This window comes from Pteronotus mesoamericanus, unplaced genomic scaffold, assembly GCF_021234165.1.
Source record: "Pteronotus mesoamericanus isolate MK-2021 breed Mesoamerican mustached bat unplaced genomic scaffold, CSHL_Meso_final contig_52, whole genome shotgun sequence".
In the NCBI taxonomy this organism is placed as follows: Eukaryota; Metazoa; Chordata; class Mammalia; order Chiroptera; family Mormoopidae; genus Pteronotus; species Pteronotus mesoamericanus.
The window spans coordinates 2,167,100-2,185,136 of NW_026555189.1; the positions used below are offsets into that span (position 1 = coordinate 2,167,100).

Sequence of the window (18,037 nt, forward strand, 5' to 3'; positions counted from 1 at the left end):
GACTGGTGCAGCCACTATGGAAAACAGTATGGAATTTCTTCAAAAAACTAAAAATAGAACTGCCTTTTGACCTAGCAATTCCACTGCTGGGATTATACCCTAAGAATCCAAAACACCAACTCAAAAGAACCTATGCGTCCCAATGTTCATAGCAGCGCAATTTACAAGTGCTGGAAACAGCCTAAGAGCCCATCAGTAAATGAGTGGATCAAAAAACTGATACATTTACACCATGGAAAGAAAGAAGGAACTCCTACACTTTGCCAACAGCATGGTTGGAAAGGGAGGCCATTATGCTAAGTGAAATAAGCCAGGTGGTGAAAGACAAATACCATATGATCTCACCTATAAGTAGAACCTAGTCAACAAAACAAATAAGCGAGCAAAGTATAACCAGAGAGATGGAAATAAAGAACAAACTGACAGTAAACCAGAGGGGAAAGGGGAGGAGGATAACAGGGGATAGAAGGGGAAGGGTCGTCAAGGAACATGTATAAAGGACACATGGACAAAGACGATGAGGGGGGAGGATTGAATGTGGGAGGTGGGGGTGGGTAGGGTGGAGGTGAGTAATGGGGGTAAAATGGGGACAACTATAATTGAACAACAATGAAAAAAGAAAACCTTGCAGACTGCCAAAATTAACTTCTTGAGCCTCTGAGGTGTTACTCTAGTTAGAAGACCATCAGGAAAACAGTGGAAGCAGAGGAATAGAAAGAGAAAGAATGAATCCAAGAGATTTTGGCAGGCAAAACTAAACTAACATGAGAATGAAGGAAAAGGCATCAAAATTGTGCGGCCAATGCCAAGTATTGCTGGAGATAAGAAATCTACTTCTGGACATTAGGTTAAGATAAATGGACCATCCCCATATATAAATCCCAATGGCAAATTCATATATGTTTGGGAGTCATCAGCTCCGGGTTCAGAGTTGAAACCAAGAGTTCTGAAAAGTCTACTAGGTGAAGGATTTGGACAATGGAAGAAAAGAAGGGTGAAGGTGGAATTTGGGGTTTTACCCAGTATGGGGCTGGAAAGAAAATAATAAAGGAGCAAAAGAAAGAAAATGGAGAGATGGGATGAAATACAAGGGAAAAGAAGAGGAGGAGGAAGAAAAGGAAGAGGAGGAGGTAGAGCAGAGCATAAATAGGTGAGTGCTTGTTAAAGGAGTAGGGATTCTACAGGACCCCGTCAGTAATAGAAAAATTTAAATACACAACTAGAGAAGACAGGTTCTTTGCAAAACGAAAAATCTAAACAAATGATAAATTTTAATTTGTTTTACATAACTGAATCCCTAATGAAACATCTATGCAAAAATTGCATTTAATACCATATCATGCACTCATAACATTCACAGCACTACCTTTAGTTTCATAGATGCATTTGAATGGTATTCACCTGCTTTTCAAGAAATCACCTGAATGTCCCTTACAAACAGGATGGAGAAATTAAAGCAGCTTCATCTCTGTGCTGTGCACCATCTCTTCGTGTTATATCGCACTGCCATGATTACGGAGGGAGGGAGCCATTTGCGTATGCTGTGGGTTAGGTAAACACCCACTAAATATTGATGCATGCCTAATTAGAATGACTAAAATAATCCTGGCATAAAATTAGAGGAGAGACAAAATGAAGGAATTTGATTATGAAAATTATTACAAGTTGACTCTTAATTTTCATTGCAGTTCATTGAAAACTTCTTTAACTTTCTCTCCTGGTTTGTACTTTTTTCTCCTTTCCCTGAGAAAGAGGAAGATGAGAGGAGAGTCCCAGGGGGCAAAGCTGTCACACTGAGATGGTGGAGCAAGAGAATTCTGCTTGTTTTTTTAAGGCAGCAGCTCCTAAACTTTTACCTGTATTGATTTTGCCACCTATGACACACTTCTGTGGGCACGTCTGGCGCTGAGAGGCCATCCTGTCCCCTCCCACTCAGACAACGTTGAAATTACAATGACATGATTGTTGGTGTAATCTTTTTTAATAACAATTTTATTGAGATATAATTAACATATCATGCAATTCATCCACTTAAAGTATAAAAATCAATACTTTTTAGTATTCATGAGTTGTACAACCATCCCCATATTTCACCAACCCATTAGCAATCACTTCCTATTTCACCCCAAACTCCCAAGCCACTGGCAACCACCAATCTGTTTTTCCGTCCCTATGAATTTGACCACTCAGGACATTTCATGTAAATGAAATCATATAATATGTGGGTTTTGGTAACTGGCTTCTGAAACTGGCTAATAAAAATATGAGCATATTGTTTTCTAAGCCCATCTATTGTTGTAACATGTGTTAGTACCTCATTGGTTTTCTGGCTGATTAATAGTTGACTTGTATGATATATCACATTTTACTTCTCTGTTCATACACTAATGGATGTTTGGGTTGTTTTTTTCTTTGGAGCTATTATGAACAAGTTACTGCAAACATTCCTAAAGCACATGTCATCTTGAATTTGATCTGTAGTAAGAACAGCTAACACTGCCCAGGGATTGTCTGGGCAGAGAGGGGGAGGGGACACAGGCACTGTCTTATTTCATCATTTCTGGAATCCTCTGTGCAACACCGGGGTTCAAATCTTTATTGCTCCAACTCCAAGGTCATGTGTCTAATATCCTCAAGTCTAAAGATTAGAAATGCAGGTCATTCATTACTTCAGGTTGACTACTATACTACAGGTAAAACATTAGTTAAGATACTTCCTAGCTAATCATAGCACATCCTATTTGAAAACCCCTACCCCCAAAAGTGTGGCTGCCTGGAGAAATTATCTTCATGGGTGGAAGCAGACCCCTCAAAGTGTATGAGGACAGTACTTTCAGAAGCTGTAATTCCCCCTTACCACAGCAGAACTCTAAAGAAGATTCCAGAAGCAGCCAAGTGAGTTATTCTGAGAAAGAGGGTATGTCAGGAAAAAAGTGGAATGTTGGATCCAGATCATGCCCTCTCCTCCTACAGACTTCCATCTTTTTAAATTCTCACCTGAGGACATTCTTTTTTTCATTGCTGTTAGAGAGAGAGGAAGGAAGAGAAAGAAACATTGATGTGAGAGAAGTATCTACTGGTTGCCTCCTGTATGTGCTTGGACCAAGGATCCTATGCACCTGAACTGAGGAACAAACCCACAACCTAGTTATGTGCCCTAACCAGGAATCAAACCCACCACCTTCCAGTTATGGGACGATGCTCCAACCAACTGAGCCACACCATCCAGGGTTAGACTTTCTGTGTTCTACTGAACGCTCCTAACACATGGACAAGAGCTTCTTCAGAGTAATTACTCTGAGCAGTGCACAGAATGGTATCGCCTTTTTCCTTCCAGCACAGGCATAGCCAGCACCTCTTCACCCCTTAAACCCACAGTACTGAATCCTGACTCTTTGCTTTTGCCCATTATTTCTTCTACCAAAATGTCCATCTCTTCCTTTCTCTTTGGGCAAGCTTCTACACATTCCATAGGACTCATGTCACAGGCCACTTTCTCAAAAGACACTTCAGGAGTTGTGCCCAAGGAGACAACTGGGATAGGAGAGATACTACATAGCAACCTCAATATGAAGGACCCTTAACAGGCAAAGTATATAGGATTTTAGTGTGTATCATATGCTGGTGCCCTACTTCCATTGCCTTCCACCTGTCACGTTGGTGTCTGCCTGCCCAGCTTCCCAGTGCCAGCATTTGTATTGTTTTGCATTGCTTTGTCATGGAAAGATCAGAAGTGATAGGGAATAAACACTCTCATATACCAGTACCAAAACATACCCTCGACAAATAATCGAAGGGTGTTAATGAATAAATTTGAGCTGCCTTGCCCTCCCCAGATGAGATAACTCTCAGAAAGTTGCTTACACTGGATTCCAGGGTTTCCCCGCAAGTAGTAAGCTCCATTATCCTCTTAAGGGCTGGATTCCTTTCCCTTCCCTGTCTCACTTCTTCATTCCCCCACTGGTATTCCCTGAGGTCACTTCCCAAATAAACTTCTTGCACTGGACACCTTTCCTCAAGGCCTGCTTCTGGGAAAATTCAAAATAGAATATAGTGGCTATCTCTGACAATCCAATCAACAGAATTCCTGGCAGAGCCTAACCTGAGTTTCACCACCCGCTCCTAAGAGCAGGTCCCCCACACAAGAAGGAAGTATTCATGAGGTTTGCTCTTCATTTCTTGAAGGGGGTTCCAAAAAAGCAGGTCTGGAGCAGATGTCTCTGGGGGTCCCAGTCATTGTGGGAATGAGCAACAGGGAGCAGGCAACAGAACAAACTCCTGCTGGTTGATAAACATACCCACTGCGGCTGTCATTCCTAAGACTGTCTTACCTCCCATTGCGTTACCTCAAACTTGACATGATCCTTGCTACACAGCTGGTGTCCAGTACATGCTGACTATCATTTAATAAAGATATTCTTTGCAGACTAGACAAGAAATGCATGGAATATGGTTCATAAGTGGCACAAGAAAATGAATTTCTTTTAGAGCCTCCAGAAGGAATCAGACCCACCAATGCCTTGACTTTAGCCCAGTGAAATTTATTTCAGGTTACTGATATATTCAGAAATACGTATTATCTTCTTCTTTTGAATACATCATTCTTTCTTGTCACATGTTGTTCTCACCTGTCTTGTACTGGTATAAAATCTAAGCTGGTAAAAAAAAAGAAAACAGCAAACCCTCAAATTATACTGATTTGATACAAAAATTTAAGACATGATAAACATTGTAAAGCACTAGATACACAAGCATACACATGCACACACTCAAGTGAGTAGATGTAAAACACACTCAAGTGAGCAGATCTGAATATGACGTGTGGTATCAATGTCAATATCTTGATTGTGGTATTATATCATAGTTTTACAAAATGTTACAGGTGAATCTACAATTCTCTTAACAAAAATTTTAATTAAAATGTTTAGTGACATAAATAAGTAACGGTACAGCCAATCTAGATTGGTGAGACAGCTCTACAACACAAGGATATTAAGGGATCCAGGTTCCTTCTATCTTGTTGCTCCAATATCCCCTAGGGTACTATTCTCTACAGTGCTGAAGCTGATTCACTGACCAAGCTGAGTTTTTGCATCAATTTTGTGATGCAAATTTTGGACACACCATTTCCTCTCACACTGTATTGGCAAAAACTTAGCCACATGAGCACACCTAGCTTTTGAGGTTAAATGTAGTTTTTATTCTGGATGGTCACATGTTAATAAAATACTGTTATTATGGAAGAAGGGAGAGACGTATTTTTGGTAACAACTTGCAGGCTTCCACAAAGCAAACATTGCTTTTGTTGGTTGGTTAATATGTTCTTTGGTTATGTACCAAGAATCCCTTTTTTAGGGAAATCATACCTGTCATATTCTATAATAATCTTTCTTTATCCAGTGGTTGGGTGGAACTGGATCCCATCTGTGGTAGGCTGAATTGATCCCCCAAGATATTCATGTTCTAATCCCTCTAACCTCTGAATGTTACCTTCCATGTCAAAAAAGATTTTGCAGGTATGATTAAGTTAAGGATCTTGAGATAAGAAGATTATCCTGGATTATCTGAGTGGGCCCTAAATGTTACTACAAGTATCCTTATAAGAGGGAGGCAAAGGAAGATTAAACTATAGAAGACAGGGAAGACCATGTGACAACAATGGAAGCAAAGAGATACTTAAAACTGCTATGTTATTGACCTTGAAGATGGAGGAATGGGCCATCAGACAAGGAATGCAAAGCATATGGCTCATCAACTGCAAAAGACAAGGAAACATATTCTCTTCTAGAGCCTCCAGAAGGAACCAGCCCCACCAACACGTTGATTTTAGTCTAATAAAATTGATTTTAGATTTGTAGCCTGTTAGAGAATAAATATGTGTGATTTTAAGCCATCATGTTTGTGGCAATTTGTTATAGCAGCCATAGGAAACCAATACATCATTTCAGGTAAATAATAATCTGGTCTTAGTCTATCAGCATATATCATCTCCCAGTTACAGTGATTGGCTAAGAGATGATCAGATAACCCATGACTGTCCAATCAGAGTCCTCCCTGGGACTCCTGGAAGAAATAGGTGGGGAGGGGAGTCTTTCTCAAGGATCTAAGGTATTAGGAAGCTGTTGGCTTTGACAGCCAAGGTGTCCCATCTTGTTGGCACAGGAAGATTACCAGCCAACCAGTAGCAAGAGGAGCTAAGAGATGAAGGGACAGAGTTCTGATAATGTTTGCAGCCCTGAAGCCAGAGCCACCTTTTGAGTAAGGGGTGCCTCCTCTTAGGAGGTGGTGAAGTAACTCAGAACAGGCTTCCAGCTACAGAAGTCAATCATTCCTACCTTTGATTTACCTAAATTGTGGTGGATTTCTATGAGTTTCAACCCAAAGAGACCAGACTAACGTATTGGTATCCACACTTTTCAATCACTGAAAATAGTAAAGAACAAAAGTGGTAGAGGTAAGTTGTACTATCTCAGCGGGTTCTTTGTGTCCCTCTAAGAAACCTCCAGTGCTTGAGCCCTAAACAGAAAGCCTTTGGCCAAGACACTCAAAATAACATTTAGTTTCAATCAGCAATATTTAAATACTTAGTATAATCAGTACCGAGAAAAGCATGGATCATAATAATGAGATATCTCAAATTCTTAAAAGGAAAAAGAAGAACTATTGACCCAAACACAATGCCTGATAATTTTTAGTCAGTGCTATAAATGATTATAAAAGAATGTTAAGATGCTTAATTGCTAAGTAAATGAAACATAAACATTTATTTTTGTTATTTGAAGAGTTCTTTATTATGGGGAAAACATTTTATCAAATGCACTGTAAGTGATAAATACTAGTTTTCCTTTCTAAAACAAATCAATTTTTAAAACCATTAGCCACCAATTAAATGTAACTATTTTTTCTATTTGTTGCTTCCTTTTAATTTTTTTTCACTAATGGAAGAAAACAGAGTTATCCAGAAGATAGGGTTGTATAGTAGAAGGAGCATGGTGTATAGAGGGATTTGGGATCAGAAGTCTTGGATTTTAATCCCAGTTCTGTCAATTACTGGTTCTGTGACCTTGAGCAAATCACTTAACTTCATTTGACTTCCAGGTGTAGCATGGGACCACTACAAGGAATCTCTTCCCCACCTCAGCAGTTGTAGTGGTAAATACCATTTAGGGCAATATGCCTCAGCCTGTACTGCATATACGAATTCCTTGGAGAATTTTATATTTTGCTAGAATTTTTCAGATTCTTGTTAGGTTTGGAGTAGGACCCTTAAATCTGCATTTTTAATAAGCTCCCAGGTGATGTTGATGTTGGAGCTTCACATTTTTGAGCAGTGTTATGGTGTCTTCCCTTAAGTGTCACAATGACTTCCCTTCTCTAGAAATAGTCTCAGTTTATAGCAGTGGGCCATTAATCGCTGTTCTTGTACCCTCTTGCCAGAGCTGACTATAATAGGGGTGTTTTCTGAACTAAACTGAGCCAAGGAGAAGGTCTCGCCTGCAAATCTGGTTTTGAACAGACATAACAGAGATGTGACATTTAATCACTTGCTCATTCATTCAGTAATTCTTTTAAATTCTATGTCAGACATTATAATAGAAGTGGAGATGTGCCATTAGTCAAGCAGATCTCTGCCCTACTAGAGCTTTTGCTCTAGTAATATAAGAGATAATTTCAGATGGACTAAGTGTTGTGAAGGGACTGGATAATTTCAAGGGTTGCAGGAGACCTGGTTTAAATGGGGATGTTGGGGAAAGCCAACCTCTTGCTTCCCTTCCTGCAGAAAACTTGGACGCCACATACTGAATTTCTGTGAGGATCCAATGAGCCAATAGGTTCATTGAAAGTACCCTGTAAAGTATGAAGGGTACACCTGTGAGGAATTATAACTATAAATTGATTTTTATGCATTGTAGTCCCTGTTTGGACATGTTATTGGGAGAAAGAAACTAAATAAGCATCAGCATATAAACTCACACTGAGGTCAGTTTCTTTCTCTGGTTAGTTCTATCTTTGATTTCTTGTTCAGACCTTTACAAAATCAACTTTACTAAATTTCACTAAATTACAGCAGAAACTAAGGAAGTAATTATAAAGTTTGTAATTTTCCTTTAAAACATAGTGCTTAGATTTTAAAAGAGTCCTTGGTGGCACAAAAATATTAGCATTTAAATCTGCCACACTTATTCTCATGTGCAACCAACATGCTGTAGATCCTGGGCATCCCGCAGAGACCCTGAAATCCCCAGTGGAACATCTGTCTCCTGAGCTGCAGCCTCAGAGGAGTCTTTTCCTCTTTGACTGTTGGTCTCAAGAGCATGTAGCTGCTCTCTCAAACCCTCACTAGCCTTCCCCTTTCCCTTTTCTAATTTTTATGCATCCTGGGAAGCCAGAGCTAAGTTGTTCCTTAAGACTATTTGGTACAGCCATATCTCAGTGTCCAAAGATTTATGGCTGGATCACAGCTGAGGACAAGACAGATGGACATGATCAGAGAGGTCAATGCTGGGGACTTAGCTTTCTTCACCTGGCCTTCATTCATTTTTATACTGAGGTTGTCCTTGGGACTTTGTGTTCTTAATGGAAACAGTAGTAAGTGACATACTTCACATGAGCCTCTTTGAGTCTGAATGCAGCAAGAAGAGCTTATGGTGTCAAAATCTCCATCCTTTGAGCTACCAGTATGAAATCTGCTCAGCCAGGCATGTGTGTGTGTGTGTGTGTGTGTGTGTGAGAGAGAGAGAGAGAGAGAGAGAGAGAGAGAGAGAGAGAGACTTTCAAGCAAATTATCACGCAGAACCTAGTTCCATAGAACCAGACTCCTGTTAAGGAGACAAAAGACGGACCTCTCAGGAAGACCTTTGAGTGAGGATGCCAACCTTCCTTTTTACATTGCTTTTGTAAGTCTTCAGTTCCTTCTGCAACAAAGGTTAGTCTTGGCTTTATTGCTTGTTCAGTGACCAGAAGTAGAACTGGAAAAAAATAGTGAAAGTCAGAAATTCGGGAAAACACATGGACACATAAATGTGGAAACTCAAAGATAAATACAAACTTAAAAAGATAGACGGAGACTTTAAAATATGTAGGGGTCTCATGGAGCCTCATTCGTCAGTCATCCATCCCCCCCGCCCCCCCCCGCCCCGCTTCCACCTATCTATCCAATACTCAGCTGAGCCTCCCCCCCACCCCACCCCCCAATTTATAAGGTACTGTGCTTAGCTGGAGGGAGAGCAGATGATGGAGCGGGGCAGTCACAGAGATGGAGGTGGAAGTCCAAAAGCAGAACTTGGAGGAGGGAATAGCAGTAGACCTGACTCTGTAAGAACTCCCACGAAGCTAATATGTAGGGGCTAGGCACGTGAGGGAGATGCATGGCATGAACCTGCTGCCCCAGCAGAGGTGAGAGTGGATGAAACCTGTGCACCATAGAGATACCAAGACCTCCAGGCTTCCTAGAGAGGCCAGGAAGTGCCTCCAGGAGTCCAGTCAGAAGGCGCACAAACGGGCTGGCGTTGGTCACTTGAGTCCTGCCCTCCCCGGTCTCGCGTGGTTGACTATTGAGGCGTCGTTTGCCGTCGCTGTGAGTGGGCTGGGGTCGAGAGGGCCACCCCTACTTGGGCACTCGGGACGCCGTGGCTCCAACGAGTGAGGAGGTGGGGTGGGGACGTGTGGGCGACCCTGGCTGTACCTGGGCGGGGTGGCCGCTCAGGTAGGACGAGCCCTGTGGCAGTGGGTACACAGGACGGTAGTCAGCGGCGCAGACCCCGGTGGCTGGGAAGTCCTCCCCTTTTCAGTTATTTAGGATTCCAAGGAGCCGGGCTCAGAGTGGCTTTCTAGACTGTCTCTGAGGCATGAAACGCTAGACTGTCTCTGAGGCATGAAACGCGGGCTAGTTACTGCTGTTCTTTTTTTTTTTCTTGATTTTTAAAGCAGCACTCCCCAAAGTCAGAGCTTTCAGCCGGCATCTCTGTACCTAGATAGATTCGTTTTCACATCTTTTGTTTTCATCTCATTTTTTGGAGAAGGATTACCCACTATTTACGGCAAATGATAGTGATTTCCCATTTAAAGTGGCAGTGTAAGGTTAGTAGATTTAAATACAGCATAATAGGTGAGTCATAGTACCAGAGGTACCACTTGTGACAGAAGTGATGCAAGTGCCACGTGAACAACACTGCATTGTCCCCACTCGTTGGAGAGTCCTACAGACCTGGCTTCCAGCCCTGGGTCCTGCCCAGCCCCTTAGGACACATATCTATTGTGGGCCAGTTTCCTTCTGTTTCTTTTTTTTTCTTTGTTTTGTTTTAAATTTTTTTTCTTCCAGCTTTATTGAGATGTAATTGGCATATAACATTGTGTAATTTTAAGCTGCACAATGTGATAATTCGATACATGCATATGTTGTAAAATGATAACCAGAGTAAGGTTAGTTAACATCTCCATCACCTCACATAATTAGAATTTTTGTGTGGTGGGAACTTGAAGATCTCTTTTGGCAACAACTTTAAATTATATAACACAGTATTGTTAACTGTAGTCACCATGCTGAATAGTAGATCCCAAGAACTCACTCTGACTATATAACGAAAGTTTGTACCCTTTGACCCACATCTCTCCATTTTCTCACCTCCACCACCCCCAGCCCTGGTAACTTTTATGAGTTCATCTTTTTTTAGGATCTACATATAAGTGATACACAGTATTTGTCTTTCTCTTTCTAACTTATTTCACAGCATAATGTCATCAAAGCCTGTTTGCATTGTCACAAATGGCAGGATTGCCTTTTTATGATTGAGTAATATTCCCTTGTATGTTTTTGTTTATCCATTCATCTGTTGATGGACACTTAGAGACACTTGGGTTGTTTCCATGTCTTGGCTCTTGTGAATAATGCTGTATTGAATATAAGGGTGCAGATATCTCTTTAAGGTAGTGATTTCATTTACTTCATATGTATGTATGGGCAAGTTTCTTAACTTTTAAGCCTTTATCCTCCTGTGAGCTGAAGCTAATACAGGATGGGGCAAAAGTTTACAGTTCTGAGTACATGAAACAGTTTATTCTTGTATCATTATTTATTAATTATTATTTTCAATAGAAACAACTGTAAACCTACTTTTGTCACACCCTGTAATAATTGTCTCAGACAATTGTTCCTGAGGTTTCAGTGGTAAATCTTTAAAACTCATAGCCCATAAAAAATAATAAATGTAGCTGTAGTTATTTTCATTTTAGAGAGGAGAGAACATGATCAGAGAGATTCAGCGGCTTCTCAGGGTCACACAGGGAATTGGTGGGAGAGCCAAGTCTAGGACTCAGATTTTTTAATTTCCAGCCTATGAAACAACTCTGCATCCCCATTACCTCTGTCACATGGGAGTGAAGGGGGCACCTCCTTCTTGCTGCTCCAGGAAATGGAAGGGTTCCTGTGAGGTTCCAGGATATGTTAGCTGTGAAAGCCCCCACAGGACTCAGGTCAGTGAATTTGAGATTAACATATTAGTGCTTAATCAGAGGGTTGTTCGGAGCATGAAGAGAAATAATGGGTAGAAAGAGCTTAGTGCAATACCTGGCACACAGTAAGTGCTTCATAAACAGCAGCAGGAATTAATTGGTATGTTGAAGTAGCAGACATGCCGAGCTAGAGAGGGAGGAAGTGCAAGCGTAGCATTCCTTGGAGACATGGTGAACAGCGGCATTTGAAAAGGTTGCAGAGCACTCATTCCATTTGGATTTACTGGGACTGTGATCTGCCAGATGCTCCGTGTCCCTGCAGATGTTCCTGAATAGAATTTGGGAATCAGATGGAGTTTGGGAATCAGATGGGAAATATCAATTATAAAATTATGTAATTATTTGTGTCATAAGCATTGTGAAGAATCGAAGAACCTTTTGTGTAATAAATATTTGGGTAAAATGATTTCAAGTGGGTAGAATTACCTGCCCTGCCATTTCCAGTTTTACTTAAAATAGTGTGCACAAATACCCTTCTTTTTTATGAGTCTATCGATTTTCTTTTTTTTTCTTTTTTCTTTTTATTGTTCAGATACATTTGTCTCCATTTTCCTGCCACCACTTTCCCCTGCCCCAGCCACCCCCATATCAATTTGCCACTTGATGTTGTGCCCTTAGATTTCCTCTCAAATGTTTTTGGCCTTTTCAGTTTTACACCTCATACTACTTTTACCTGTATCTGGGTTACTCTCCTTATTGTCACTAACTACTTCTGCATCTTTATTGCTTTGACTACTTTATATTAAGCAAATAATTTTCAGATCATGCATGGAATTTGAGAAGCACCATTTCTAAGCCCTGTAGCCTCAGTATATTTTCCTGCTCTCAATTCAGTTTAAAAAAAAAAAACCACAACAGTTATCTTTTGCCTTCTAAAGTCATTTAAAATTTGCTGTCATGGGGTTAAACTATCTGGAGATAATTTTCTCTTTCTTAAAGTAAATACGGTACATTTTTTTGAAAGAAAGCAGCTTTCAATTCTACTCTCTGTTCCATACTCTAGAGCAGGGGTCCCCAACCTCCCTCCTCCCCACCTCCTGTCTGCCCCCCTACACACACACCTGAGCTCTGCCTCCTATCTCTTCCCTTGCCCCCAACCCCAGGCCATGGAAGAATTGTCTTCCCAAAACTGGCCCCTGGTGCCAAAATGTTGGGGACCACTGCTCTAGTGGAACCTAGATTTGTATATTGCATTATAATACCAGAGGGTTAGTAATATCATCTTGAACTCATGGGATAAAGGAACTGTGTGCATAATCTAAGGTTCTTATTACTGATCCTTGGCATTTAATTAGGCCTCTGTAAATCTAAAGCACTTCAAGTCATTTTATGGGTTTCTTATCATAGCTTTCCTGTGAGATGTCAGCTTTATTACCTTCGCTTTATCTCTGTATTATCAAAAGGTCAAGCAGGTTTTAAATTTCATTTTTTTTCCATGTTTGTAATTAAGGTTCCTTTCTCTTGATCATGTATTTAACTTTAACCTGTATCCACTGAAATGACTGCTCAGGTCAGATGTGACCCTTCCCCACCACCCAGAGGAAAGCAATTACTAAGCACAGCCACATTTTAGAAAAGCCTCAAAGCAACTGCTATTATACATGCCAGTCTGAGTGCCCGGCCTCTAGGAGGAATCAGATAGAAATGAATTAATAAAGCAGAAGCCATAAAGTATATGAAAATCAGGCAGCTGATTGGAAGAAAAACTGTATATATGCTTTTTTTTATCCCTTCTGGCTTAGTGTTTATGGGAACTTCTTACGGTTTTCTGCAGAATGTGTTTGCTGCGGTTTTTCTGAGCGTAATGACGTAGTGGGCCAGCAAGGGGGTAAAGCAGCTCCTCAGTGGCACCATTAAAGCTGGTGCTCTACAATCTAGAGAGGTTTTGCTGACCTCATAGATAGGCTTCTTTTCATTGCTATTTGTCTTGCTAAATCATTCATCTTTCCTTACTCATTGCCACCTCTCTTCTGACCTTCCTAATCAGATCAATTGTACAAGTTCTTGCCTCACTTCATTCTGGAATTAGTTGGAAAGTAATGAGGAGTAGCATGAATAGGCCTGGCATTAATAATTTGAACTTGTACATCCTAGCATGATTAATGTGAATATGAGTCAAGATTGACCTGTGGTCTTGTGACTGGACTGGAATATGCAGTTTTAAAAACAGAATAATTCGAGATTAAGAAGAATTTTTGTTGGAATTTTCTTAATCGGACTCTTTGAGGCTTCATCCATTTTCAGAATGGCTGGCAGTGGAATGCTTGTGGAGAGATTAAGGATATCTTAAAATGTATCTAGCATCTTATTAATCAACACTCTGTTACCCACACAGAACATTCCTAACACCTGAGTGTGCTTTTTCACTTCACGACAACACCTTCCTCAGACTTTGCCTGGACACTGCCTGCTGCCGTTTCATTCAGCTGCTCGCTGGCCCTCATCCTGATTTCAGCTAAGTGCACTGGTCCAGATCCTCATCACTTCTTACCCAGACTTTTGCCTGTTTTCAGGCTCTCCCTTCTGCAGGGAAATCTTGATCTTTCACAAGGACCAAGAGAGCACACCAGGCTAACCTTTCCTCCCTCACTCCCAGCTGAGTGCTTTGGCTTCTGTTTGCACACGGCCACCAGAGACCTCTCTACTAGAGCATACTGCCTTTTTTTCATTAACCTCAAATTAGGGACAATCGCATTTGCATTTGGATCAGTAACGGTGTTGCATACTTCTTTCTTACAGGTCCAGGTTTCCATAGACTGCTACTTATGGACTCCCAAAAGCCTCCAAAGGAAAGTGTCCTCATTACAGGAGGAGGTGGCTATTTTGGTTTCCGGTCAGTGCATCTATAAAATATGTCCATGGAATTATTTTACATCTAGTTGCTGGAAAAAGAATAACTCAACTCTGACATTAACACAGTACAGATTTTACTTGTTTGTATAGTGTTAAGCCAGGAATGAACGATTTTGCCCACTACTCAGATAGTGAAATTGAAAATAACGGATATACTCCATGTCAAGAAAAATTCTTTACAAAGCCATTAAATCGGGGAGGGGAGATGTTCACATCAACAAAAACAATTTAAAATCTTAGTGATTTTTTCAGTTATGTCGTCATTCATAAATATTCCAAAGAGTAAATGGTGGGTCCTGGAACAGAGGGAAAAAATGTAAATGTAGATACCACCATCTCATTGTAATTTAAGTGGATGGGAGGATTCTTATTCTTTAATATTTGCATAAGCGTTATCCCAAAGAACATGCAAAGTGAGAGATTGAGAATAAGTGAAGAAGCCTTGGTAAATTATTTTACACATTTTTCCTAGGCACAGCTTATAGTGATTTGATCTAAGTTTTACTCTTCATTATTCCAGCCTAGGCTGTGCTCTGAACCGGAAGGGAGTCCATGTGATTCTGTTTGACATCAGCAGCCCTGCTCAAACCATTCCAGAAGGAATCAAGTTTATACGTGGAGACATTCGCCACCTTTCTGATGTAGAGAGAGCCTTCCAGGATGTGGATGTCACCTGTGTGTTCCACATTGCCTCTTATGGGATGTCAGGGCGTGAGCAACTGAATCGAAACCTGATTGAAGAAGTCAATGTGGGGGGCACAGACAATATCCTCCAGGCTTGCAGGAAGAGAGGGGTGCCAAGATTAGTTTACACTAGCACTTTCAATGTCGTCTTTGGAGGTCAAGTTATCAGAAATGGAGATGAATCTCTGCCTTACCTACCTCTTCACCTCCATCCTGATCACTACTCTCGGACCAAATCTATTGCCGAGAAGAAGGTGCTGGAAGCCAATGGAACATCCCTGGAAAGCAATGGTATATTAAGAACTTGTGCTCTGAGGCCAGCTGGCATCTATGGCCCTGGAGAACAAAGGCACCTTCCCAGAATAGTGAGCTACATTGAGAGGGGCCTGTTCAAGTTTGTGTATGGGGATCCCCAGAGCCTGGTTGAATTTGTCCATGTGGATAACTTGGTGCAAGCTCACATTCTCGCCTCAGAGGCCCTGAAGGCTGACAAGGGCTACGTTGCCTCTGGGCAGCCCTACTTCATCTCAGATGGCAGACCTGTGAACAACTTTGAGTTCTTCCGGCCTTTGGTTGAGGGCCTAGGGTACCCATTCCCATCCATTCGCCTGCCCTTGACCCTTATCTACTGTTTTGCTTTCCTAACAGAGATGGCCCATTTTGTTTTGGGTCAACTCTACAACTTCCAACCCTTTCTTACCCGCACAGAAGTTTATAAAACTGGTGTCACACATTACTTTAGTCTAGAGAAGGCCAAGAAGGAGCTAGGTTATGAGGCTCAGCCATTTGACCTCCAGGAGATAATAAAATGGTTTCGAGCCCGTGGTCATGGCAGAAGGCCTGGGAGTCGTGACACTGAGTGTCTTACTTTGGGTGGGCTCTTGGTCTTACCCTTGATTATAGCAATTGTCACATGGCTGTCTTCTGTGATTTTGTCACTATGAAGAGATAAAAATAAGGTGCTGATCACACTTGCTGAGATGGTTCTTAAGGAAGACAAGTTTTAAAATATAGATGGATAGATACAGATATCTGGTGCCAAAGTGTGACTCTTTAAATTGCTACTTAAGAATAGATTCTTGTATTAAGTCTTCATTTCTTACCCTCTATACTAATCCTAATGGGAGAAAAAAAGAAGCAGATAAATTTGAAAATTGATTTTCTTCGTGTCCTCCATCTTTAGATGGGTACAGTAGAAGTCACTTTGGAGCCACAGAGCTAAACTTAGTTAGATTGGAAATGTCTTACCTGAATTTTTCAGAAGCCAAAACTGTACTTATTTCAGTTCCATACACTTTGTATCTACTTAAAAGAGACTAAAATGCATATTGATGTGGGAATGGCAAACTACTGCCAGGCTTGGAAATGTGTGAAAAACACCACATTGGGCCAGATCCCTACAGACCAGCCTTTTGGAGAGATGGCGACTATTGTAGGGGAGACATCAGCTATTCACAGTGTAAATTTTGGGAATTAGTTTTTGTCCTTTGTGATACAAGCACATTACAATGGTGTTACCACATGCGTATGTGTGATGTTTAAACAAATAGACCTTTATCTGACCTCATAAAATTCTTTGGAGGATTAAATTAGACACAATGTATAAAATGCCATTAAACATACTTAAGCCATTATTTTTATTAATATTTTTATTGTACATTCCTTGTGAGGGTTTTCTTCCTCCCAGTATGCTGTTTAAAAGATACTATTGCTGCTAACCTTTCTGAAATGCCTTTGTGGTATGCCCTTAGAGTCTGTAACAAATATACTCAATGTTTGTAAGCTTTTGACCTTTTGAGGGTAGATTGAAATTTAGGAAACAGTTAAAAATCTGATATTTAAGGCAGATGATCAAGCTGATGATGCTGCTGCTTGTAATTTACAAAAAAACAAAGCATAATTGTAAACTAATAGACTGGTTTTCTTACTGGGAAGAATTTTGGTCCTCTGAAGGCAGTTTCCAATAAGGAATGTTTTGAACAATGGCAGCATTGTCTAGCCACCCATGGGGACTGCCTTGGAACACTTTCAGGTTATACCACTACACAGGAGCCAAAGTGGAAAGAAGACAGAGAATCATTACCCGTTCCATGATTCCAGCTACGGAAAGGACTGTGAAAACATTATAAAACTTTCTAGGTTGCTGCAGAAAGTCATGTTAGAGTTGTCCTGAGAGAATTTGTGGAAGGAGGATTCTAGATGAATAGTCCCTGGTAAATGCTGCCTGGAAAAAGTGCTCAACCTCATACCAGAGGACCTGCAACCATGAAAATTTTGAGAGGCTTTAACCAAGTAACTGAAGCCTCTTATGCCTCCATTCCCTCATTTGGGAAATGGGAGTGACTGTATTTGCCTTTCTATAAACCCACCTACCCACCTCACAGGGTTTGTTGTGAGCATAAAATAAGATGTGAAAAAAATTTTAATACATAAATTGCAACATAAATGTGGTAGTGATGGTTTTTGAGGACTTTAGGAGTCTTATAAGATGCTCTTGCTTTTTAGTCGGGGGGTAACTTGTATGAGCACCTACAGTGTATCTAACATTCCAGGTGCAATGGGACAGGTTTCTCTGCCCTTCACAGTCTTACAGCATAGTAATGACATGGTGTGTCCATATGAGAATGTCACTGATAGGCCAGATAAGTAATACATTTATTCATTGCCATTGAGAAGGGTCACAGACTTGCAAAATGTCTTTTTAAGACTTTTGAAGTCTTTCAAAAGAACAATAGATACTTCTCAGTTTTCCCTAACCAAGTATACCAAGCATAGTAGGGTTTTGGTGAGTTTTGTTTTTCACAATCAATAAATCTAAATGAAATTCAGGATCATTATATAAGCTTTATTATCATTCATTTGGCTATTTAACACATTTGACATAGTTATCCACTCTCCTTGAAGCAGAGTTCATTTGCTTTTCATGAACTCATACTCTCCTGGTCTGTCTCCGTGTAGTAATTATCTATTGCTACATAATAAATTACCC

At 40.7% G+C, this 18,037-nt stretch overlaps 1 protein-coding gene across 1 annotated transcript; it reads left to right on the forward strand.

Annotated features, from left to right (window-relative positions):
• Positions 1 to 9,492: 9,492 nt before the first annotated feature.
• Positions 9,493 to 17,636, forward strand: SDR42E1 (short chain dehydrogenase/reductase family 42E, member 1). The gene is made up of 3 exons (XM_054579132.1): positions 9,493 to 9,577; positions 14,251 to 14,344; positions 14,885 to 17,636. The coding sequence occupies exons 2-3, from the start codon at positions 14,277 to 14,279 to the stop codon at positions 15,990 to 15,992; spliced, it is 1,176 nt and encodes a 391-aa protein (XP_054435107.1). The 5' UTR covers positions 9,493 to 9,577; positions 14,251 to 14,276; the 3' UTR covers positions 15,993 to 17,636.
• The last annotated feature ends 401 nt before the right edge of the window (positions 17,637 to 18,037 follow it).

Excerpts from the sequence above, each read along its gene's own strand:
- SDR42E1 (XM_054579132.1), top strand. The coding sequence starts at position 14,277 with ATGGACTCCCAAAAGCCTCCAAAGGAAAGTGTCCTCATTACAGGAGGA. Across the intron at positions 14,345-14,884 it reads GGTGGCTATTTTGGTTTCCG|CCTAGGCTGTGCTCTGAACC; the intron begins GTCAGTGCATCT and ends TCATTATTCCAG.